General features: G+C 45.0%; 1 protein-coding gene across 5 annotated transcripts in view; it reads right to left on the bottom strand.

The window, feature by feature from the left end:
• LOC128298762 (heterogeneous nuclear ribonucleoprotein L) overlaps nt 1-26,466 on the bottom strand; it is a 180,293-nt gene extending 153,827 nt beyond the window's left edge. For all 5 annotated transcript variants that reach the window (XM_053034540.1, XM_053034542.1, XM_053034541.1 and 2 more), the window contains exons 1-2: nt 26,375-26,466; nt 19,719-20,690 (exon numbers count right to left, since the gene is read on the bottom strand). In XM_053034540.1, the coding sequence (XP_052890500.1) occupies nt 19,719-19,850 (132 nt within the window). In that variant the 5' untranslated portion in view covers nt 19,851-20,690; nt 26,375-26,466. The remainder of the gene's footprint in view (nt 1-19,718; nt 20,691-26,374) is intronic.
• Nucleotides 26,467-26,883: the final 417 nt, after the last annotated feature.

Genomic DNA, 26,883 nt, shown 5'->3' with positions numbered 1-26,883 from the left:
ACCGAATGTCGCAGTTTCGTTTTTCGTCGATAAAGAGTGCGCCAGCTCGAATTACTTGCTTTTAATTCTGATGTTGTTTTATGGTCCCCGATGTTGGTGGGTTCTTGCCCTTCCCGCCCTGCTCGTGTTTTCCCTCGCTCACCGTTGAGCACATTGGTGCTGCAAAACGCGGATGACCGACCGACCGAAATGCCACGGTGTTGATGATCCGAGGAAGAGTAACCTCAAACCGTTTTCGAGAATGTCGAGCTGAATTTGAACCGGGAAGCAGCAACGGGTACTACCTACAGACCGCACGAACAAATCGTGTTGGAAGAAGGTGAGGTTTTAGAGAGCTTCCGCTCGCTGATGGCTGTAGTTGCAAGGTTTTCTTTTCGAAGAAAAGCAAAAACAGGACACTTTACCGGTAACCGATCGTGGGTAATAGAGAAGAAGAAACATACATCTCTTAGATCCCCGGTGTCAGTGTGCGCTCCCCATTCCACCGTCGCGGATAGCAAAGCTTAGTGTGCTGGTTGGTGGCAGTAAATTAGATTGACGTTTGATAATGAGCGATTCGCTTCATCCGCTCGGCTTACACATCCCATCACCGGGGAAAAGACCGGGAGTGTTGAAGAGTTCAGTACCTTGGGCGACGAATTTCTACGCCGACTGCTCAGAACACGTCGCGGAAAACCCGACCAAAAGACCCGACCCCAAAACCGGGGCCCGTCACCGGGGCGGACAACGGACCTGACGGTGCGTTACGTCGTCGATGGGTCGGTCGCAAAACAGAAATAGAATGCCGGCCTTCATTCCTTCGCTCGGCGCGTACGGTGACACATGCACGTTTTATCCCGGTGGCCGAGAGCCGCGCACGGCGAGAAGTGCCGAAAAATGTGCCTTCTTCTCTACCAGGATAGGCAGTGCGAAACAGTGCGACAGCAAACACAATCACAACGTGACACACACCGTTTAAATTTCGTTTTTCACGCACTTTTCACGCCCCACGGTAGGCCGGGCCGGGTGTGGATGGGGTGTGTTGTGCCCGCTAGGATGACGATGATGGGAATCGACTCCGTACAACGAACACCGCGTGTGCTGGGGTTCCCGAACCGAACGGGAAATATGCCGCGAAGGGGGGGCTAGGGCTCTCGCCCCTTCGGTAGCGAGCTACGACGACAGCAACGACAAACAACGACAATCTTTGATGAAATCGCTTGATGGTCGTTCTTCTTTCACGCGTTTGTTTTAATTAGATTGATTATAAATTTAGACAACGCTCGCACGGGGTGCACGCACTCACACGCACGCAGCATGCATATGTGAACAAGCCTGATGGACACGGTTCGTACCCTCCTTTCCCGTACGCGGTGTTGTTACGCAAGGTTTTAAACCCAAAAGAACGTACGGTGGTTGAGAGCAGCCCCAAGAACGAGCAACCCAAGAACGAGGTTCTGCACACTCGTCGCAACAGGAATGAATTGAACGGGTGCTTCTTCTGGTCTGGTGGACAACATCGCCAGACAACAACCGAACGATAATAATCTCGGACCCGTCCCCAGTTGCGGAAACGGTGGCGTTGTTGATGGAGATAAACTACATTGTTTGGTAGGTGGGACAGGCAACAAGCGGCAACAAACATGCCCATACAAGCCGAATCATCATAACAAATCCAAACAGTCCTAGACCGGGCGGTATACATTGTAGTTTGACACGCATTCTTTCACCGCGGTTTCACGCGGTGAATTGCATGCATGGGTCTGGGCTCGCAAAAACCATGTCCACAATGAAAAGAGCGTGCACCAGTTGCAATATCTACGGTAGAGAGAAGAGTTATTGTGACAGTTGCGGAATAGTGGTAAGGATTTCATCCATCTCGGTAGTAGTTTCGATTTTTCTCTATATTTACCCCTTCTCAGACGTCACTGGATAGACATTCGAATGTTCGAACTGATCAACGCACATCACATTTGCTAACCGGACTCCATAGCCATTTTACATTGAAGATCGATGTTTCGCACTTACCTACAAAGAAAAATAAATAAAATTTATTAGTTTTTTCGATGAACAATCGACATGATAAATAATTTTGGAGTAAAATAAGGCTCTGCCATGGGAATTCCAATCAATCACACGCAGGGAAAAGTTGGGTTTTCGGGAACATTGTTTTATTTCTACCTGATGTTGGTGATGTGAAATTGTTGCTTCACCGGCATTGACCAGCCGAAAGTTCCAAGGGTACACTTCACCCTGCGCTAGGCAGAAGTCAGCTGTTTCCATCCTGCAAGATCCCACCACCACTTGCCAAAAAACCAACAAAACTTCCTCTCGACCACAACAACCGCAGCCCGTTAGTGGAAAAATTCACTAAACCACAAACCAGCAAGTACGAAGATTCTTCACTTAACCTCAGCAAATCTGAACCAGGGCACCTTCGATCACTGACAAACCGATGCGAAAAGGTACTAATTAAGGTTCCAAAAATCCGTGCACAAAGTTCACCACGCACACTGGACGAGACGACCGCAGCAAAATTGTACACCGTGAGCCGATTTCTGTAAGACCGAAAGATCAAGACACGTCCCCGTCACCTGAAACCGTGTCACCTCGGATAAGAACTATTGCCAACTGTACAGTGCACGGTACACGATACGCGCGCGAGAGTACGCGAACGGTACAGGGCTAGGCGCTTTTTTTCTTTATTTATTTTTATTTTTCTGTCAGCAAAAAAACGGTACCACGTAAATCGTGGCAGTGTCCAGCAAAGCGGGCAGGCACAAGCTTCCCACCGTAAGCTTGGTGTGTGTTTTTTCACCACGGAAAGAAGACAACAAACTGTCGAAATATCGATTTTCCTGTGTTTTTTTTTTAATTCCACGCCATGGCCACCACTGCGGGATACCGTCGCCAGTTGACTGGCTAACGCTCGGACCCAACTTCAAGCCGTGTGTCCGTTGACAGCCACGTGGTTGGCGTGCGCCTGCTAAGTGTCATCGCATGCACATGACATATAGTAGTTGGTATTTCTTCGTATAGCAATTTACGGGGCAGGACCGCGGGGGTCGACAAATGCGAGAAAGCGTACAACTACAGTGAGACGACGAGTTCCTGTCGATGTGCTCCATAATAGGAGCTTCCGCTGTTCGACGACCTGTTGTGTGGTGGTGTATTGATGTTAGGTCTAGGAATTGCTTCCACCGATATGCTTCAATTTAATTAATTTTTCGACTACCATCCGGGTGAACATTACGACCTTGTGCGCCCACAGACAGTAAGAAGATACCCGTTTCCGATCACGCCGATCTAGGCTCCGAGTGGATCTTCTCTTTCTCCTCCATAGCTCCACAACCAAACACGGCCAAGAAGTAAACGACGTCGTCTGTATCGTCGATTGCGGCATGTTTCCTGCCTCTTCTGCCGAGGTCATCCGGTCATTGATTGGATAGCCTAACCGCGGCCAGAAATTCATTATTGCACAACTTCGGCCCGTCCTGGCGACCTATGGCGATTCGTCGTCGTGGTTTGGACAACAACAACAACAGGAAAAAAAGAAAACAGAAACCCACCAAGATCAGAATGGCCTGCCAGCACGCAAACAGTGCACGCAAACGGTGCGGGAATTGGGGGGCGCATGGGGAAGTGAAAATAAATCCTGTCCAAACTGGCACTAGATCATGGCTGCCACGACCGGTTTTCGCTTGGCCGCACCGATTCCGAACACCCTAGAGAAAGAGAGAGCGTGGTACCCCACTGGACCACTCGACTGGACGACAGTCTTGTCTCTTTCCCGTGTGCACACGGTTGTCTTGCTTCCGCCGATGCGGAATACAGTCACCAAAACGGACAAGTCCACCTCGGGAAAAAAACCAAACCAACGTGGACCTTGGTTCCTACGAAACCAACCGAACTTCATGCCAGCGTTGGCCAACATGTCCGCACCGAGGATTTGGTTGGTTTTTACCTTACCAAGATCGGAGGTCCCCTGCCGGGAAGGTACACCACACGGTATCAGAACTTTCTACCTTTCCGGCACTCGCAAAAACCTTGAATAAGTTGACAGTACGGGCGAACTAAGTCGACCTCCACGGATGCTGCCCCAGCAACATAGGGCAAAACGGGAGAGAGAAAGAGAAAAATGGTCGATGGAACTTTAATTGCGATTCATTGTTCCGTGCCTTGGATTATCGGTGCGCTGCAAGAAGCAATCGACGTTGCGTGGTTGGAACGATTGAGACGGAAGAGACGGGTTGAATACAACAACAGACAACACCTCTCGAACGCCGCACAAACGAAGCGATAAACGTTTATAGTCGACATAAAGTGAAGAAGTCACAATAAATAATCAATATGGTTGGTTATAAGATTATTGAAGTTTACCGTGGAGAATAAGGGTTGCATCGTAAGACTTGCCACGACGACAAGCCGTTGTCCGGCCATGCGTTATGAATTGAAATCAATTGAGCAATTTGTGAGTGTGTCCTTAAACCAACAACACCGACTGGAACGACTTTTATTACTACATGAACGACAAGAACGCATACACATCAACCATCGCCCCCACACAAACGTTCTGATTTCCGTAAATCTTTTTTCGTTTCGCTTCAGCTCCCAAACGCGTCTTGGAACGCGTTAGCGAAAGTCTTCAAGTAACTGCCCACGACCTAAGATCGAGATCTACGTTGTTAGATCTACAAGGCAACTTCACCTCCGACAAAGGAGAACGTAAGACGACGAGTTGCCGCGACCGGTAGAACAACTCTGTCCGAGCGTTGCGTTACATACAAACCTGTCCAGCCCCCCCATCGATGATCGTACGGCATAGATAGCGAAACAAGAAATCGACCCCGAAAAATAGACGTCCCAGGTACGGGTGGACTTGGAGATCTAGTGGTGTGGTGCGCGGCAGTACTATTTCAAATATGGCGATGGTGGCCGATACACCTTCATGAGCTCCGATAGGATGTCCCGGTAGCTGCAAACCTGCAGATATGGGCACCACTGGAACAGAAAACCTCAAGACCCAAACCCCCTGCATGACACAGATTGGCCGCGTAGTAAGTGCGGCCGTATGTTGGTCAAGCTGTTCGTCATCGTTGCGAGGCACGAGCCAATAAGAAAGCACGCCCTCGCGAGAATGCGGTCACTAACGGGACGCCCATAAGCGATTAGGGGGTTGAAACTGAAAGTTCTTCACACGTGACGTGGTGTGCTGAATATTAATTAAAACTGACCGAGCGAACGGTGTTACGGTACGGATCAACCATTTCTTGCGCCCCGGATAACGTTTTGGTGTGGCGGTTGTCCGAAAATTACCCTCAAGTGTGGTTTCCAGACGGACGGCACGGAGAATTCTAACCAGCGTTCGGGATGGGAATGCAAATTAGGCGCTTTAAAGTGAGGCAATATATTTTCGACACCGATATCATTTGTATGCTACGCATCAAACCAACAGCAAATCATTTTGAATATCCTATTAGCAAGCTTACGGTAACCCAGATAATCGGGAAGGTTCTTTCTGCAGTTAGATCAAAAACCCGGAGAACGGAACATATACTGGCGCCGTGCGGCACACACAGGAACGGCTCCAAGAACATATTTCAATCTTCTTTACGATCCTATCCTTCAAGGACGGGGGAGGTGGATGCCAAACCAAGGGGGTTTAACGAAGGTTTACTTTATTATGGACATTTGAATTGGCGAACCATAACGCGGGGAGCCTCCTCCTTCTGCGCTATCCTGCAAACTCTTATCTCCATTTAATTGTTGCATTTAATCGTTTTAAAAGTTTCTCCTTTTAAAAACCATCAGCTACGAAGAAGAATACACCGAACAAAAAGTGGACCAAATGAACGGAAACAAAATGTCAAACAACAAAATAGAATAAAACATTCACATTCCCAACTACACATCGAAAGATTCCAGAATACGTGCATCGGTATTGGCAGAAGCGAAAAAAAAACACACTCCAACGAACGATCCTCGCATCGTACGAGCATAAACTTTTCGCTCATTGCGCTTAACTTTCCGCTTGGGGAGATTGTTCCGGGAGACCTGGATACATTTTGCATATATGCAAACGATGTTAGTTGTTGTGTATCTTTTTTTTCCCCCCATACACTTTATTTCATCTTTCCGCTTCAATGTATTTAACACTGTCACGAAGGAAGCGAGAATGGCACACCGGGATGGAAGAGATGAAATTATAAAACAGAAGATACTTCGTTTTACTAACCCCTTCTCTGTGTCTATCTCTCTTTAAATGACGTTGAAGGTTTGCCAAGCGAACTTATAACAACATTTATATGCATAATTTTCTATAAACTTCAAAATATTCTTTTCAAATTTTCTTCATTTGCCCTTTGCTTCCTTTCATTTAATTCAAGGAAATTAATTATCGAATAATGCACAACACAAATCCCGTAAATTAAAATGCCAAATAACTTTTCCATGCAATGGCAGGGAAGAGCAACTTTCGGGCAAGTATATAATAAAAATTGAATTAAATTAAAAAGGGGTTTCAAAAACATACTAAAATTTATTTTATGATCATCTTATATCTTATCACTGTACACTTATCTCATTAGGTGTTAACAATAATTCTGATATCTCAACTTATGCAAACATGATCTAGCAGAGCGTTAATATTGAAGAAAGTGAAAAAAGAGAAACAGGTAATAAACAAGAAAAACCCTAACGAGATCTCAAAGTAAAAAAGCAAAATATTTATGTACCTTATCTACTTCTATCTTCTATCTATGGGCGAACCACCAGTGACATAATGGTAGTGGCGCCGGTCTTCACACGAACGTACCGGACCAAAATCCCATCCAGACCAGTTACCCGTATCAAGGACTGACTATTCGGCTACACGTGGTAAAATAAGTGTAGTAAGCCAGAAATGACACGGATTAGTAGGTCGTTACGCGCCAACAAGAGAAAAATCCACTTCTCAACGTCAAGACTCCGAGAATTAAGTAAAAAGGGCGCCTGTGACACATGACACAGCCGGCATCAAATGCCATTCGTACTGTTCCACCGTTGGAATGACTGTTTGTTTGACTAAGGTTAAATAATTATGAAGGAAGCCAAAAATAACCGACTAAAACTACTATATATATTTAAATTCTCAGTCAATATCATTGGGTTGGGTTTTGGGTTTTCCAAAAATTGTGAATGGAAAATTTAAAATTATTCACACATTAATTTGCACAGATATCTGTAACACACAATAAAAAGCATTTTATACAATTCGAACCTTTTTTTTATTTAGACACCAGAATTGTTCAACCCTGGCAGCAAGGATTGCTGTTGAACTTAATTTCTATCGCTGGCTATGCTTTTTGTCAAGGTTGAACCAACATTTTTAATAACCAAAAAAAGAACTTTCTCCTTTTCTTCCAATGACCAAACCAAAATTAAAGAAAAAATGGGCTACGATAAAACATTTAAACTACCAACCGCGCCATGTATTAAAGGATGGAGCTAGCTTAAAAGTGGTGCCCCGAGAGTTTAGCCACAAGAGTCATCCCTTTGCTCCACCCGGGTCTCTCCACTAATGTCATTTTGATTAAAAAGTAGCGGCGCGAAAGTACAACAGACACCCGCAGCAGCATACGAGTCAAAACGGTGACGGCAGCTGTGGTGCAAATGAAAATTGTCTAACTTAATTTTTCCCCACCATGAGGTGTGTGCGGGGGTGGGGGTGGGATGATTGTGAAGTCAGAACCGGAACTGACATTGGTTGGAAGTCCCATTTTACCGCACGAGATAGTCATGTTGGTCACGCGGTTTTTTGGCATGTTCCGGAAACGAAACGAAAGGACCGGAAGAAAAAAAAACTCCCACCAACCGCGCCATTCGTCATCCGTTTCGCGATGGAAGACACGGATCTAAAATTTAAAACGAAAAAAGAAAACTTCTCATTGGGCCTTCTGAAATTAAATAAAATGACAACCCTTTCTTAGCAGAACCAACAACAAAAAAAAACCGTACTTCGGAGAGCTGGGATGAAGGAGTTAAAAAATTTCATTACCATTTCACCCAAAAGCATTCATAAAAGCCGCCACAACTCGCGTAAGGATAAAAGAACGCGACAGCAAAAAAAAAAACACACAGAGAGAAGCTAAACCGCCACCGAAAAGGCAAAAGTTCGACAGCGTGTACGACGACCGGGCGACGAGTTTTTGGACTAAATTAAATTTTTGATGCACTTCCAGAACCAATGGGACACACGCACACACGTACAGGTTGGTTGCAGCAGAGTGGGAAACACCCAAAAACGGTGCAAACTTCCGATTCGAAACCGCTGCGTTATAAGGTGGTGCTCCGACCCAAAAATCTGCACGCCTCTCTAATTAGTAACGCTGACGAGTTGGATGGTGGTATTTAAAATAATTTCCACGATGCAAATTGGACGGTGAACGTTTGATTTGAAGTTCAAGTTTTAGATAAGAAGTATTTGTTGTAAAAATCCTTCACCTTCATTTAATTTGCTCAACTAAAAATCACATCTTTTATTCGTTTGGACAGCTACTGTTTATGTACTCGAAGCACAACGAAGGCCTGAAACATGAGAAGAACAAAGATGGAAGCTCCACCATTTTGTTCCAGCGTTCTTCAGAAGCGCGTTGAATTAATGATAATTTTAATTATTTCATAATCTATCCACAGCTACCGGATCAGGACACGAATCAAAGGCCATTCGCCAATGTCAAAACCCGTGCCTATTAGATGATAAGTTTGTCTAAGCAGCGAATTAAAAACAACTCCCTAACTCTTGCCACCTCCTGCGCAATACATCAAAACACCTCCAGCAGCAGCAGCAGCAGCAGCAGCAGCAGCCGTGCGAAGGAACAAAATTCATCTTCATCGCGAACATGGCGAACAAGAAAACTTTTCTCATTTATCCAGCGTGCGATGTAGCAGAAAATAAGCTAAAGTGATACAAAAAAATAGACAAAGCGTACGAACTCGGGAAAATTCTGTACCGAGAAGTCACACCGTCTGATGTAGTGTGATGGGCGGCTGAGAAAAAGGGCTCGATTATGCAATCGATCTCGGTTGATGCATAAAGAATCGGAACCAGCCTTTGCTTCCGGACACAGCGCAGGCGGCACGGGGAAGAAAACTGTTGCTCAATGGGTTACATTTATATATTTATACTTTTTCGGTGGGATTCGGTGGGAGTATTTATTTTATTTTATTTCGTTCTGGAGCACACTCAACGGAGCGCTTCTATAATGGACAACTCATCATCATCGATGGTGTTTGGTCATTCAAAAAATAAATAAATAAATAACGAACCCAGTGCAGCACAAAAAAAAATGGTCCGCCGGTGGTAAATCAACCGGTGTTTGCGATTGGAAGCGAGATCGTTCGCTGAATAATGGAAAAGCCGCATATCGATGAGGTTCTCACTTTGCTCGCTTTAACGGTAGAAGAAAGCTTGGCACAAGTTCTTGCTGTTCTGCCGCTTGCCGCCTACCAAGCATTGAGTCTTGATGTCCGCACAACAACTTCCCTGGACAAAGCATCTCAACATCTCTGTTTTATTTTTTTGTGTTTGTTTTTGGTTCGATGAATTATACTACATTTGGCGCGAACCCAGATCAGTTCCACCCAAAAACCAATCATCAAGAAGACGCAACACCCGCCCGGTCGGTCGGCTGCTTTTACGACACACAATAAAATTCAAATCATCTCAATGCCATAATTTTTAACACCTCGCACCAGCGACCAGCGCGACCACGGAATGACGGATGCAAAATTCACCCCAAAAATCGAGCAACACACAGCTCATCATCCAGCAGGTTGTTAACCCCTTCCCGGGACCAGTGTGCTGCCGGTTTGTTGAACTTGTGCCGGGTTACGAAGCCACCTCTCACGATTAACACGTGCTTAGTAAAAGAACGCTTCTTCAATCGGTTTGCCTCTCAACACTGCACCCCACAAAACATGGAGAGCATGAGAAAAACCTGTTTGCCGTCCCACCCCTGAAACCCTTGTGACAGTTCAGGTGAATAATTGCCAAAAGTCCCACAACCAAAGACGACAAATGTATGGAAAACGACTTTCCAAACAAGACACCTGAGCGTAAGAAAGCTCACAGACAGTGCAAGAAATTCTCGTTTAAAATAATGTATCCTCCCCGGTTGGTTGTTCCATTTGGTGCGCATCTTGCCTGGTGAATGGTGTAACTCTTACGCGCTTATCAGCCACGACTCGGTAATCCCTCACCAGATACTTCATTATCTGGCCGTGCGCGAATTGCGTATCGAACAAGACTGGCCCTTGAGCGATGTCTTGGTTGTTGAATCGAGGGAGGGGGGGGGGGGGGGGGGGGGGGGAGCGAAAGAAAAGATAAGCCATCGTCGAGAGAAGTAGCCAGATAGATAGATTTCAGACACCTCGGTAACAGCGCACTGGAAGCAGGTGGCGCTCAAGTGTCCCGCCGCTGATGAGAGTGATGATAGTTCGCGAAGACTCCGGCGGGCACTCTAACGCACTTATCAGAGTTATTTCAGTACGTTCGATTAAATAAGATGACGAAACTGAGCTTGCTTCCGCACAGTGGCGTGTGTACAAACACCTAACCTCAACACACTATATCTCATAGCGTAACATAAATTAGTACCCCCATTAGTACATTCCATGTTCGACACATCTTTTTGGGACGATAATTTGCCCCATTCGAGGGAATCTATTATCGTACTCCTTTCGCCCATGCGAACAAACACCGGGCGCGCACCGGGTTGGAAGTCAAATGCACGTAGTTTGGAAGCTAATTTTAGCTTCAAGCAGCAGCAGCTTAAGTTGATCGCTTCCAATTGGTGTACCGTGCCGGTACCGCCGTGCGAGATGGTTTGATCTGACGTTTGTGATGCTAACGGCTGTCATGGCGGAAAAAGCAAACCAAAAAAAAAAAGCATCGATGAATTGAACGTTACCAATCTTTACAAGATCTTCCGAACCAAACGGAACCAGCTTCCGGAACATCGATCAAAGTTAGTGAGGCTTTCGAGTAACCTTAAACCAACAATGATCGTGATGTTCTTCCTTACATTACGATTACGATTGCACATTGCGCGCCGGTTGCCCAACCGGCCACCTATTACACAAATATCGTTCCAAACCTCTCAACAAACAACTTCTTTGCCACACATTCCAGCACTGAGACTCAACGCCGATATCGTTGGGGGCGACTTCGAGTAGGCGCACAATTTATGTGCACTCATCTCCACTCAGTCCATTAGCCGGAATACGGTCGGAACAGTCCGAACAGTCGGAAACACTGATCCACCGTGGAAATCTTTTTTCGATAAATTAGTCCTAGTGGCGGTTTGTTGGTATCATAACATATTTATAAGCACATGATTCAAACAATATATTTCATTCGACCATGTGTGCCCGAACGCTGGCTGGGCCAAGTAGCTGGGCGTAGCGGCGTCTAACCACCACGAGCGTCTAATTTATGGTTACCAAAAACGGGCATAGGGCTACTTATGGTGCTCCAGATGTTTTGCAAAAGATTAACCAACAATCAGGATTTTCTCGGAAGTTTCATTAGCTTATGCAACAGAAGAAGTGGTAGGGAATTTCATCGGATTAGCCAAGGCAACAACTAACATTTTAGGCAAAGAAACAAAAAGTAATATGCCTGCAAATCCTGACATGAAACTCAATGTCAGACAAAGTCTTCGATAACTCACTTTATTGTCCACATTCAGGGATGAAGAGTATAAATCGAAGATGTCCAAGAAATGACAGCTCCAAAACGGAGAACAGTAAACTTCACTTGAAAATGATACAGTATCAAGTTCAAACAAAAATCCCAAGCCAAATCTCAAAGATCTCGAACTTCTGACCACCGTATCTTGTTTTGTCCAAATGTAACATCACAACCATCAACGTCACTCTCCAAAGACTTGAAGTTAGAATATACCTCAGATTTACAAATAAAAAAATCCATCAACACGACCAGATATTTTAAATAATTCATGTATACCTTCCATATATCTAGATAAACCACCTTCTCCCTCTTTATCGTTCAACCAACGCTTAGTCGGGTTTTCACACTGACCGCAAACATTGTCCACCCAGTTATTCCAATCCAGTCCTCAAGGTTTATACAACTCCCACCTTGCTCCGTGCACCATTTGGACATTTTTCCAACCCAGGAGGCTGAGATGGCGTGCACCCACGGTGGGAGAATTAGAAGACCTCCATTTATGGGTGCCAAAGAGATACCGAACGTCGAACCGAGGAAACGTTTAACCCAAGCGACATTCTACACCAAGTGGCGTTTATTGGAGCATCTGTCCGGGAAGAACTCCACCCCACCAAAGAAACCCCCGCCAAAAAGATCCAAACAATGATCCGGGCAGCCGAAATGAAATGAAATCCATATTAACTCGCACCATTCTTGTGTTCCTTCCCGCTTACTAATGCTACCCAATCGAAAACCCATTTTTGGAGAAACAAAACGTGTTAGCAATTTTCTCGCAAAACGACCACAAACGGAAGTCGGATATACTGGGGAACATTTCGATCGGTAATATCGTCACTGAATTGGAGTTTGTTTCCGTGAAATGAAAACGAGAATCGACTGCTGTTTGTTTGCATATCGGACGTTTATGTTTAAAAAATGTTCTACCATCACGAAACGAAACCATTCTTAATCGAGCACAATGGAGTGCCACTACTTTCGCATCCATTCGCCCAAACATCGATAACACACGTCGAGCAAAAATCGATCATTATTGAAAAGAGCCGGCCCGGTTCTTGAGTGATGAGGGAACGTACACTTTGAGTGGTTTTGGGGCTCCTCGATACGTACTACTTGATTGTCATCAAACTACTTGAATCGCATCATCCGAGGCACTATTGTTTCACAACCGCTGCTCTTCACAGACTCGCATGGTCTTGGTGAGGTTTAATGGTTGTAAGCCGGCTCTAGATGATAGGGTGAAACGCCGAAACCGAAAGAACGCGTCCCGTCGAGACCGTTGAAGTGATCAACACGAACGAGCAAACGGCATCCTCCACTCCAGTGATGCTGGAACGCCGTAAGAGCCGTTCCATTACGCGATTGTTCTCTTCAGCCATATCTCGTTGTTCTCACCTTGCTCACCGGCTACCACGACTTTACGAGGCTCAGCGTTCGTTCCAATCCTTGGACGGTGCGCGGCTGCATCGTTCCTCTGCAAAACCATACACCATTGTCATTGCCTCGAAACGTCACGCATCGAAAAACAGGGGACGTTAAACGACCACCGCCACGCCCCCGCCACATCCATCCATCCCGGGGGCTGCTGCGTTCCTTTAATCCGTCACCGAGCGTCACTGACACACAGCAGTGCGCCACGCTTGGTGACACGCTTCCATTTTGTGGTTTTACATGTCTCTCTCCATGACATTGCACATTTCGGCCACCATAAGACGACCGGGTAAGAGGGCTCTCGCGCGATCGTTCACACAACAACAAAGGACAATAATACCACGCGGGGTGGGGACACGGCCGGCGCAACGAACCGTGCGAACGAAATGCAAGGTTCCTGATGCGGTAGGCGCACCAAGGGCGAAATCTAATACGACACTCCCCCCCGCACATCGCAGCCGCCCACCGTCCCAACATTGACACGATGACAATAGACCTTTTCTAGCCAAATTTGCTGGGTTTTACGCACGCAAGAAGGCATCACACACAAACCACCGGGATCTTGGTGACGCTGGCTCGGCACAAAATCTGCCGGCACGTTTGCACGATTGCATCTCAGTGTGTGCCGTCGGGTTAGGTTGCACCGAAAATGTCACCATTATCGAAATAGAAAATTTAATCATCGGCAAAAAAAAATTGTTCCCTAATTTAGACTCCAAATTGCAATTACAGATGCTAGCTATTGTTTAAACATTTTATTCGCAGTACGGATTAGCTTCTGCCATTTTCAAATAAATAACGCAAGAATGATCGATTACTAATACTACCGAGCGATTGGGAACGTATCTGAAATTGGTTTCAGCTAGCTGTTTGGTGGGATCATCTTTAGGTTGTGCATTGTGAGCTACTAACATCTGCAAGCATATCACCAGTTCTTTAGAACAGTGCCGCGGACCGCATTGGCTGCAAACTACCATAAATGGGGGCCAATTGCTTTTAATTTAATGAGCCAAATAATAATTGTAAATTTGTTTCAATAACCCAGTTTCATACGTTCTAAATTAAAGCGTCACGAGCAGTACTGGAGGCACTCGAGGGCTGTAGTTTAAAGACCTCTGCTCCAAAACGTCCCAAGAACGTCAAGTCGAGAATTGACACAATAAAGAAAGTGTTGAAAGCATTGAAGGTTATCTGCAAAGTTCCCAGTTCAGTGCTATTCATCTAGATATCTAGATATCTGAATCTAGATTCTTCAGATAATTCTACCCTCGGCATCTTTTCTCATCATCAGCTTGGCTTGGATGCCCAAAAACTGGGTAGACAATTGAACTCAACTTGGTGTGAAATTCTCTGAATCTTCTAAACTGTTAATAAAAAACCTAAACGAAACTTACGGATACACCCAACGCTAGTCTAAACCGATTGAAGTAACGCATTGTGAAAGGTCCTTTTCGTGCAATGTCATTTCATGATGCATACATTGCAATGGAATTGAGACAGATACCGTCAAAAGGTGACGCTACCTAATAATGTAATTGGTTTGTCAGACAGACACGTGACGCGTTTGGGATAAAGCGTTGTGAAATCTGTCTGTCTGCCAGTTGCTGTTTAGGTTAAAACAGGTTAAACAGAGTGTTAAACATCTGTTAAACTTTTGTTTACCATTTCTTCCACCATTGTACTTGTTCAAGTCTTTCAGCGTATCAATGTTTATTTGTTTATGAAACAATACCCCACGGCAATCAACGTATATGGCATTTAAAATGCCTGTATTTTTTGTTGGATTTGTTTAACCTTTATCAAAATCTCGGCATCGTGTTTCACTCACTTTCAGTTTCATCTTAACCGTTCCCCTTTTTGCGCACATCCCACTTCCTACTCTCGCCTGTTTCACTTCCCTGCTTAAATCATATTCAGAATGATATTATTTTGCCGAATAGCGAGAGCGCCGCCTGCATCTGGTGGTCAGCCAGAAATCGCCTCCGCTTGATGGAATTTTTCTCCCCCGAAACTTTTCGTATGCGGCCGAACCAAAAATTAGCCCATTTCAATGCTAATGCTTGATGTGTATTTCAACCCTGGCGGCCTCCAGCACACAGGCCCACCAGAACCACTGCACCATCGCCACCCATTGTTGTGTCCCGACTGTGTGCCATTCTCGGTGCGGTGAAATCAAAATATTAAAGCCGGTGATAAACAACAAAAAAAAAACAACAAACCAAAGTAAAACCGGTTATGCCGAACCCAAAACCACCGTCCACTTTCTGCCACTACTGACCGAATTAAGCGTCAAGGTTCGAATTTTCGAACCAGCGGAGAGATGATGTCGTTTTCACTTTCGTATCAGCACCCGTACCAAACGCGCCCAGTGATCGAATTTCCAAGCGGAATGGGCTGTGGGGAGTTGGGGGACGCAGTTACAGCATAAAATAAAATTAAAACCCCGGAACCGGCCGCATGCATCCTGGACTGCGTTGTAGCAAAAAAAAAAAAGCTGTACCATTCCACGTTTCCAATGAAACATGAATGCATGGTTGTTCTTGGCGGTAGTAGGTACAATGATGATGACGATAATGATGAAGCAGTTATCCTTGAAGCACGAAGAATCGACTGATGCAAGGTAGAGTTTAAGCTTACGTGTTTTAAATAAGCATGGAAGCATGAGCTCGAAAAGAATAATTACAGCATACAATCTTCTTCCACACCGGACTGCAATTTATCATTGCATGCGCTCCTCCTACCATCAGGGTTATACGTGAGCTGCAGCCAGCCGCGTTCGTTTTGCGTAACGGGTGCATTTTCGTTGCATAAACGCCCCAGGGTGCAGTACATCGAACAGTACAACGAAACACACACAAGGATACAAACACAAAAAAAAACGAAGATTCGCGACAAGATAGTGAACCTCAACAAAAGCAAAAGTGAAATAACGGCTGAACCGTGGCGAGTCGTTAATGGATCAATTTCGTAAATAAAAGCTGCCCAACAACAAAGGTCACCAAAGAAAAGTAGTGCGGGCAGGGGAGCCTTTAAAAAATGCATCATCGTTGAATATTTCATACCGTTCGCGTCTAACCTCCTGCTTGGTGGAAGTTCTCTGCTGCATCCATAACTTACACCTACCATCACCGATTGGGGCCCTCCAAAAGGCAGACACAATGGCAATCCTTTTAACGCTAGCCCCCCTTCGAGCACATCCATTCATCTCACCTTGACAGCCGAAATCTAACGACTTTTACCCCCGAACAAACCCTAGCTGGTGAAAACCATTTTCCAGCCACAACATGAAATTACACTTCAGGTAGGTAAAGGAGGAAACGTGACCAACGTAAAACTGTGGTGTATCAAGATCTTTGCATACAGCTTTTTTTTTTGTTTTAATACAAATCAATGATGCAATGATTTTTAATGGCATATTACTTTACTTTGAATAATTAAACAAATAGAGCTTATAGTAAGTATTTAAAAGCAATTTCAGGTTAATTACAAGTTAGATTTCTAAAACACAACCCGATGATTTGTTTGGTGGGAGCAACTAGAGATACTTCATTATGAGCCACTGATAGATGAAATTTACGGAAGAGCAGTAAAAATAACAAAGTTTTCTTGGAATATGTTAAGTTATCCTTATCTACAGAATAAATCCATATGATTATGCTAAGATAACTACAACATCGCTAAGAAATCCTCAAATATACAAAAGTTCTATTTTAAATTGTTAATTCACAAAATAACATGAATTAAATCATCATCCTCTTAAGGAAAATTACTTAATCAATTAAATTAAAAGTTCGAGTTAACAAAAAAGAATGTCTGAAATTTTAGAAATAACTGATAAAATGTACAAATCCATATAAGGACCAAACAGTAAACTTACTGCCTTGCGGTGAGTCAATACTAAGAACTTCTCGAAAGTGTTTAAAGGCGAGCAAATAGACTTGAAGAACTGTAATATCTTTTTGTGAAATATTTCTGTTGTACAAATTTTTCGACCTTCTAAGTGTATAGCATCTGTTAAGGCTTAAATACCTGTTATTATAATCAAATTGTGGAGTATTTAGACATGGCTGAGTGTTCGAACTGTCAGATCTCGATGTGTGTGTGAGAGAGGGAGTCCAGGCGAGATTCGAACCGTGACCATCTTTGTGTTAAACTCGGATGCTTGTGCGAGATACCATAAGACAGCTGCACAGCTGCATCAATCAAATACCTTCGATGTTATATGAACAACCGCGCAGGTGAAGGAGAAATTATGTATAACAATCGGAAATACTAAATATCCACCATAAACATTATATAATTTAATCTCGTACCAGCCTTATGCATACTGCCGCATACATTTTACATCTTTGGAAAAAGGAATTTAGATCCCTCAAACAGCTTCATGGCCGACAAACAGGGCAAAAAATAACAAATGTTCCACATTCTAGCCGTTATAATCCCACTTAACAACTACATCAAATCCCTGTTGCAACACATGCGCTTCGCAAAACGTAAATCAATTTTCAACAAGTGTCACACCAGGTTGTTCAAATTCCATACTACAAACTGGGCCCACCACGAAGAACAAGCCGAGAAATCGTCCCGGATCGACCGGACGGTGCGCGGTTCGCCATATGTGCCCCATACGCCGGCTTTCGTCATAAAATTTGTGCAGAGATGGTTTTATTGCAAAAATTCACATTTCATATTGGTGCGCCATTTACTACACAACAAACCTAACGGACTCCCCCCCCCCCCCCCCCCCCCCGCCTTTGCGCCGCCCAATCCATAGTTCATTCTGCGAACGCGATGAAAAAGCAACAGAGGCAGAGAGTTGTAGTAAACATTTTTATTAGTGTCGCCACTAATTCTCGACCGGCAGCACCGGGCTTTTACTGCCCTGCGAAAGTGCGACCCAAAATGCACCCAAAACGCAACAGAACTCCCCTCCAACCCCCCGGCAGGCGAATGGAAATCTTCGACAACTTTTGCCCAGTCGATAAAATGAAGATTCCATGCGGTGCGCGCATGACGTTTGGCCATCCCCGCGGTGAGCGCCATCCCGTCTGGCAATCGCAATACAATCGCAATACGGCATGGTATGGAGGTTTGCCGTTTTTAAGTCAACCCAAACCATTTGCCAACCAAATGAAAAGTGGAAAAAAAACTAGCAAGAATTAGGGGAATCGACCCGATCGATGCCCGCTTCTGTTTGACCTATTTTTCTCCCCTCTTTATGCGTGGGACGATTTGATTAGAGTTTTCCTTCGGGGTTTCCCTTTTGTTTTGTCACCCTGCTAAACTAAACTTCACCCTCTCGGTGCAATGGAATCGGGTGAGATGATTTTCCCTGTTTTTTCTCCTCCTGAAGTGAATGAAACATTCAATCAATGAAACCCAGACACATGAACGGCTGGTAAATAATACCCCGAGGTATGTCACACATACAGATAGAAGAGTGAAAATTGTGCTCAAAATTGAGTTCATCGTTCGTTTTGATGAGGGAGGATGGGGTGGTGGTGAGTGGCAAGAGTAGGTAAATCTGTACGCAAATAAAACCCGTTGTAAGGAAATCGAGGGAGATATTAAGTATCACTTTCAGTCCCATTTGCAAGTCCTTTTTTATGCACGAAAGGTTTAAACAACGCACCACTGAAAGGCGAAACAAATCAATCACTGCCAGTAACGTTTGGTGTCTAAGATTGTGACTTAATATTTGAAACGGAAAAGGCAACAAAAAAAATGTGAAACATTATTCCAATTGTCTCAAAATAATATTTTTTTTTCTATTAGTCGGGTCATATTTTTTTAAAAAATCTGCTAGCTAAATCGGAAAACTAAATAGTGCCGAAACACAGTGCCGGTCAGTGCGTTGAGAGCACTGTGTAATTTGCATTATTTTTCAATATTGTGTTTACATTATACTACATTTACATTTTGGCTATCGCACTCACACGATGATTTTAGTGATTTATTACAACAAAACGGTTTCTTGTGGCCTTAACGGCCTGCCAAAATTTGCCTGTCATTCATGGTGTCTATGTATGGGTTTTGATGTTTAAATGCTTCCTATTTACCACGAATTATTCTACCACGTAGCCGAATAGTGACTCGGGGAAGGAATCCGAAAGCGATGTTATACCAGCCCTCTCGTGACGTATTGGAAAATGCTCAAAAATGTCACCAAACTCCATAAGACCTGGATCGGACGAAATGTTTGTGAGATCCTTATTGGTCATCTCGGATATTAAAGGAATGACTTCGCCGTGCGGTGGTGTTTTTGGAGCGAAAAGGATTGACTTCATCATGCAAATGTGATTCATGATCATTTGACCACGTATTATAAAATTGGATCTGATTTTTTAGCTTAATCATATTAGATCAACTCATCCACCGCAAACTTCTTATCACTACTGTCATGTGCCACTACAACTGACCTACAGGGACACCCCATGCAGAATAAATTCTAAATTGACCCTATTTTAATGACCACCACTGTATCTTGCATATTTGGAAGAAAACTCATACCGCGCGCACTAAGTAAGGTGGAATTTTCGATGTTTTTAAAACAAATACTAAAATATGAGGGCCAACTTACCCGACTATTGAGCGGCACCTCGCTCATCTCCTGGCCGGTACAGAGACGCTTGTTGTGCGGTCCATCCTGGCCACCGCCACCGCCACCGCCGCCGCCCGCGGCGCTACCACCGTTGAATGACGCCATGATCATTACACCGGCACCGGGGGGATGTTGCTGCTGTGTGAACGCGATCGTTGTGCGGGTCGTGTAGCCTGCGCGGCTCCTGGACGAGTGTTGTTTCTCTGCTTTAGGCGCACACACACACACACACGGAGGGTGATCCGCTCCGCTGTTTTCGCGGCTAAGGGTTTTTGGTTCACGGGCTACCCGGATTTGTTGTGATTTTCTTTTAAATGTGTGTTTTTTTTTGTTTATTTTGCTGTTACTCCAAAGAGTTTGGTGGTGTCAGTCGAACAGGGTGTGAGGGTGTGTTTTTTTATTATTATTTTTGTTCAGACAGACGGACAGAAGGAAATGGAGAGAGTGAGAGCGAGAGTGAGAGACAGAGAGATCGTGTGTTTCGTGTAGTTCGTGTGGGTATGTGGTAACAAATGGCGCGTACCGACTCGGCTGCTGATCACGACCACCACACCACCGGATTGGAGGGGGGGGTTGTTGTGGAAAACTGGAGATCTTGGAAACTCTTCGAGCTGTGAATTACCCCACGCACACACACACGCGCGCGCACACACAAACACTGTTGGAATGCCGCCCTCTGGGCAGGGATGGGCAACTTTTTTTTTTATTTGCGGGATGGGGGACTCAGTGGAAGAAAGCAAACTTGCTTCTGCTTCTTCTCTTGCGATTACAACACACACGATGATTGCACACCTTACGCACCCTCTCACTCAATCACAATGCACGAATACGCACGCGGGCTTCAAGAACACGCACCAAGACACGGATCTTATTGGGCCACGGGGAGATATTTTTATTTGGATATCGCGCCAAACAACACTTTTAGAAAACACCTTTCCTTTTGCATGCACACTAGAATTAGGAGAAAGAACAGATCATTAAATACCTAGCATTGAACAAACTGTGCAGCCTACTAGAATCTTCTCTTCGCAGACTGGTTTAATAATCGAAATGCTTGCTTTGATTCGTTCGTTCGTGCTGTCCAACTATTTTTCACTCCAAGACAAGCGTGTCTGCGTTTCACACACCTGGAAGTGGGTGAAAACTTTCGAATAAATTCACTTATAATTCGCCCAGTTCAATACCCTCTGTTTTATTTATGTAATTGTCTTCAGCTTCATTCATCAAACTGGGCTGGCAAGCGATGCGCACACGGACCACTACTCACAGTCGGTGATTTTTCACGGTAGTCAAGGAAATATTTTCTCACTTCTCATTGCTCACCGTGGATTTCGTTCGCAGTCAGTGAATAAATATCAGCCCTCGCTTGAAGGACTATGCCACAAACGAACAACACCACCACCACAATCGGAAATCAGAATTCACAACTTCACCCAATTCAATATGCTCGCCGAGTGCCGGGCCCTCTGTTTAGCTTCACTGCCAGCAAAAAAAAAAAAAAACGGAAATGTCAAAAATGTCCAAAATGGGAAAGAACTGTCAAAAAAGGTCCTTTCACCACCAACAACCCCACACAGCACGTCTCTCGTGGGCAGCACGAGGAGCGTCAAGTTGTCAAAAATTCCATTCAATTCTCCTACACAACGGCCATAGCCACACTACTACTACTACCGTGGGAAACATTGCGTGCGGGAAAAAACACACATCCATGGAAATTGATATCTCGCCGCAACTCACACAACGAAACCGTTTTGCTACGATTGGGGGCTTTCTCTGCTGTGTGGTTTGAGGTGAAAGGCTCTCTCCAGTGGAAGGAAAGTCAAGGCCCAAATATGGTGGAAATGTGCGCTAGTCCCCATTATCAATGGACGAGCGAGAAAATGGACGTTACGTATTGTACCGGTGGGGGCTACACCTACCGGTTCAACGCGACTATCGGCGCGTTCCTATACATACACACACATACACCAAAGCAATAACAGTAAGGACGCGTGTTCGATGTATACGAAAAAGACACTTTTCCAGCGACGGATTGACGAATGAAAGAAAACATCACTGTGAGCGAAAGAGAAATAAAGAGTGGGCTTTGCTGGAGGCAATTTGTCTGGTTAGAAAACAGCGACCGCATACACGCTTTCCACACGCTTTCCCAACGCCGGTATTTTCTCTTTCGCTCCCATGTCCCTACCTCGTTGCAGCGCGCTCTTTCGTTCCTGTTATCAGCGACCAAAAGCTTTTCGCCACACACAGCCAACCATTTGCAACGGCGATGTAAAGAAGGAAAATGTCGGCAGCCACACCAGAGCAACAACAACAACGCCAATCACCTCAACCCCTCATGGCCGGTTGCCATGACAGCTATCGCACATGGGAAAACGCAACCGATATTAAACGTCATACGGTGGAGCGAACGAATGAGGAAATAAAACAAATAGAAGTCAAGGTTCAACGAGACGGCTTCCGGTGAAAAGCGACCGAAAAGTTGAGTGAAATTCAAATGCCAAAATGTCTCCATATTTCAATTGTGTTCCCCATCATAATACAGGGTTTCACGGGCCATTTTTAAATGTCATCAGCATATTTTTCTTTTAGAAGGACTGCTCATTTTCGTGGATGTAGATTTTTACTTTGGAACTGACAAGACAGAAGATTCTTTTCTGTATGAATGAATCGTTTGAAAAGATTCATTCATATGAATCTTTCAAATCTATCCAAAATTTGATAACGCAACCCGACAACTGGTGTGGCCATAAATTGAAACATAATCTAATAATGTAAATCAAGAGTTAAGTGATATCTTCGTTCTTCTTGGTGATTGAAGCAATCGGTCAAAGCATGAAGAGGTCCCTGGACAAAAATGTACTTTTTTATCTTGCCAGTCAAGACTAGTAGCCTTTTTCGTATTTATGCATGAGAGTGACATACGCCGCCTTGTCCTTAAAAACTTTAAATTAAAATCGAAATGACATTTACAAAAGTGCCAACTAAAGGCCATATAACCCTGTAAGAATCGAAGGCACTGGTTTGCAATAAAAACGAACGAATCAGTCCAACTTCAGCATCCGCAGATGAAGTGAAAATTATTACCTTAAATGAAGAAATCTAGCCAGTAGTGGAGAATTTTTACTACGGCCACTGAACTCATCCACTGTGCTTAATGATAATTCGCAACATAAGAGGCTCTCAAAAACACCTATACACGCACGTGAGGGAAAATGAAAAAAAAACTTGCTCTCACCTCCTTCCGTGAGGAAAAACTTAATTACGTGCGCCAGAGCCTAATCAACTATCGAAACACAGGGTAGAAAAGATACCGATGCAACCGTGCGGGATTGTATGCATGTGTGTTTGCCTATGAAGGCAGCGGCGTTCGAACCATTTTCGTCCCATTTCAAGTTTCAGCATTCCGCTTCGGCATGAATTAACATGTCTTGGGCTTTCCTTCCTTTTTTCCGGTTGCACAAGCAGCGCTTTTTGCGTACATGCGCGTTTCTGCGGCGTTTCGTGTGTTCGTGCGCACACAATTGTGTATGTTTGTGTGGGTGTGTGCGTTCGATGGGGTTCGTATGTTTACATCGTCTGCAACCGGGGTTGATGTACGGGTGGGTGGTGAATATATTCCTTCTCTACCTTTCCCTTCTTTGTAAGCATAAAATTGAAACTCCACTGTGTAAAAGGAAAAACGCAAGCAATGCTTAATTCGAAAGCGAATGGAAAGCAGAAACACAAAAAAGGCTCTCGCACACTCACAAAGCAACGCGAAGTGAGAAAAACAACTCACCAAATTAATAAAAAAGTAATTTGGGGGAAAAAATTGACAGTGGTACGCAAACACACACACACACACGGGAAGGGAAAAATGCTTTTGTGACGTTTTCCTTCCAACAAGCAAACAATCGATACGAGCGCATAAAGAGACTAAACGCACTTTTTATGCTGTAGCGAGTGGCCCAGGAACCACCGGTGAGATGTGAGAGTTTTACCAACAAACAACACAACAACAACAGTTTGACAATTCCGTCTCACTTGCAAACAAGTGGGTGCATGTGTGTATTTGTGCTACGTTACGCACGCACAGAGCGCGATTCTATTGTTTCACTACAAATTGTCCTCCGGGCGACCTCGAGACATGTGTCTCTCAGTAAGGCGCGAGATTTTAGCCGTCATTTCACTCTCCCGTTTCACGAGACGCTCTGTGTCTCAATCAAACGTAGCTTCAGTTGGAAAAACAAATAGTGCTGTGCTTATCATGGTGATTTTCCGTCCCGCTTCGTACGGGTGACTCTCCACGAACTGCACGCGGTAGATTGAGGGAAGATACGCACACGCATCGTAAACTGCACTACACAACCCTTTTTACATGCTTATTAATGTAGTTGGGAAAAAATAACAACGGTAACAATAGTTTTCTCCACTCACTCATAGTACAACTCAACACACGCACACAGCACTTTTAAACGCCGAACGTAAACCAGGTGTCGCGGTGTGCAAATGATAGCTTTATACGCACACACATCCGTACACACCGCGATCTGGAGCCTACTACCATTATCTATTCACTTTACGCCGTCTTCTTTCCACTTGTTCACAAGCGAGCATTGCGAGTGATCGCAGACTATTCGAACGCGGCACCGAACAGAGAGAAAGAGAGAGGGAGTGAAACAAAAAGAGTGCAACGAAAAAAAGCACTAGCAAACAACGAACGATATTTGCCGTATGTTTTTTTTTATTCGCACTGCTCTATTCACGCTTCGCAAAACCGAGTGCGTGCAAACGGAAGCTACATCGAGGAAAAAAAAGAAGAAATCGTATCTTCTGCGCTTTGCGCGCTCTTCGTATCACTCTTTGCCAATTTGTACGCCAACAATAATGCCGCGTTCGATCGGTTTTAATCGATTAAAAACATCTACCCAATCATCAATAAACGACACACAACTTCAGCTACACGGCAGAATGCCCAAGCCGCGCCATTTGCTGTGTTTTGACCTAATGCTCTGAAAACAGATCAATAATAACACCGTGTACTAATGCCACTACTGCCCGCTACAACACTACAGTGTGCGGGACGGCAAACACGAGCTGTCAAAATGGAGTGCGGTGTCTGTCAGCGGGCAAAGTAAACAACGCGCTGCAGCACCACAGTGTTTGGGGCGAAATGCACACACCTCAAAGGGCTTTCCGATTTGTTTACCATATCGACACATCGCTGGCGGTGGGCTATGCCCCCGGAAGCATAACTTCACAGCCTGCTACCAGATGAGGAACACGCAGGAACGAAGAGCACAAGTTGATACCGCCAGGAGCACCAGAAGATAGATGGAAGGAAGAGGCTTCTGGTTCTTATCCTTCCGCTGGAAGAGGGCGTCTCCATCGGGCACTAATTGATTAACGACTTTTCTTCTTCGTAACCAGCAGCTTCTTGCTGTTGCCTACGAGACACAGAAACTGAGATAAAGATCTCACTATAGAATAGAAGTTACGTGAGGTTTATCTCACAGGACTACTGAGACGCACACGGCAAAGCAAAGACGCTATTGTGTACACTTCCAAGCAAGAAGTTTGTCTCCAGATCTAGCCACCAATTCCATCATCACCAGGAAACTCATACGGCCTACGATGATTAGTTAAGTGACAATCAAAAGAAAACGCGCACAATAGAAATCGGCGTCAGCCGCGGCCGAACAATGAAGCGCAGGCATCTTGGCAAACCATTAGGGCTACCATTCTTCCGTGTTGCTATTATCCATCCCGGGCGGCAATCGAACCTATTTGCCGGTGGGGGAGAGAGATACAGAAAACACAAGAGCGCGCGCGCACGCACACCAGCTAAAAGGGCACGGGGTTCAGCCATTCCCACAACAAAAAAAATCTGCGGCGTGTATGTCGGCCCTGTATATCGAACGCAACATCAGCAAGAACCGAACTGGGGGGACGACGACGACGCCATCCACCTTCCCAATGTCTTCTCCCCTCAAGTCTTCCTACGCACACACATTCACGACGAGATGGTTCTATCGATCTTTCCCGTATTCCGGAATTCCAAGACGGCTCCGGCGGCCCCAAAGATTCAACTTCATCACGAATGTTCCGCTACACGTTGGGGGTAACACACGTTTCACCTGATCGCCGAGAATACCCGTAAAAGGTCAAAGGTAAATCTATAGACCTTTTTTTCTATTCGCTTTTGTTTGTTTGTAGAAGCACGCGCAAACAGAGCATAAAATCTTGTTACTCCAACTGGTCGAAGAGTCTTCTGTTGGGGGGCAGGCGAACGGCTGTCAGACGACAGGCGAATGGGCAGACGAAAGGAAACGCATCAAACACAATCCGTGTACACCTTTTTTCTCTGGGAATTTGTTATGCCTGTGTCTATGCGCTCCAATTTCCAATTGCCAGCCTTTTTCTAGCTGCTGTTCATACGCACACTTCACATCGTTTCAGAGGATATTGCCCTGTTGGTTTTGTTTTTGATAGCTACAAAATGGCATTTAGCGATCGGGTTCGGTATAGCCGCTGCACTTGGACGCACTGTTCACGGCGCAATGTTCCACTCACTATCACGCGGACACATTAGGGGGGACACAATGGTGGTTGGGGAAACTGTGAATAATGGCAGGTGAAGCTGCCCAACATACACTTCTCGGTGAAGATACGTGAAGAAAACACTGGCTGAATGCTCACGACACTTCTTAGAACTCGGCGGGCTCAGGAAAAACGGAAACTAACGCGAATGACAGCGAACGTTGCGCTCGAAGGTCTCGAATGCGAAATTCCGCGAGAGCCATCCGGTGATATTGCGTAGAGTAGCAGAGCGTGAGCGAGAACGCGCGCACCATTTTTCGTTCCGTGCTTCTCTGATAATACGCTGTCTCTTTTCTCCCAACGCAGAAGCACCGCGTTGTACACTATTTCGACACTCTTCTTCATCGCTTCTCATTCGATCTCTTGCTCGTTTGTTCGCTCTCCTTCCACCATCGGTGAGAAAAGTGAAACCGCGAAGGAGAGAACGCGGTGAGCATATTCATAGTTCGCCATTTCACACTGTTAACCGCACATGGTATGTTGCACCTCGCTTTTATCCCCATCTTCTCAACTGTTCACCTGTTCTCACAGCAGCAAAAGAGAAACGGCTCCATGAGAGCAT

The sequence above is a fragment of the Anopheles moucheti genome, chromosome 2 (genome assembly GCF_943734755.1).
Source record: "Anopheles moucheti chromosome 2, idAnoMoucSN_F20_07, whole genome shotgun sequence".
In the NCBI taxonomy this organism is placed as follows: Eukaryota; Metazoa; Arthropoda; class Insecta; order Diptera; family Culicidae; genus Anopheles; species Anopheles moucheti.
The sequence above is the reverse complement of the archived record's forward strand: the minus strand, read 5'-3'. Positions and strand labels throughout refer to the sequence as shown.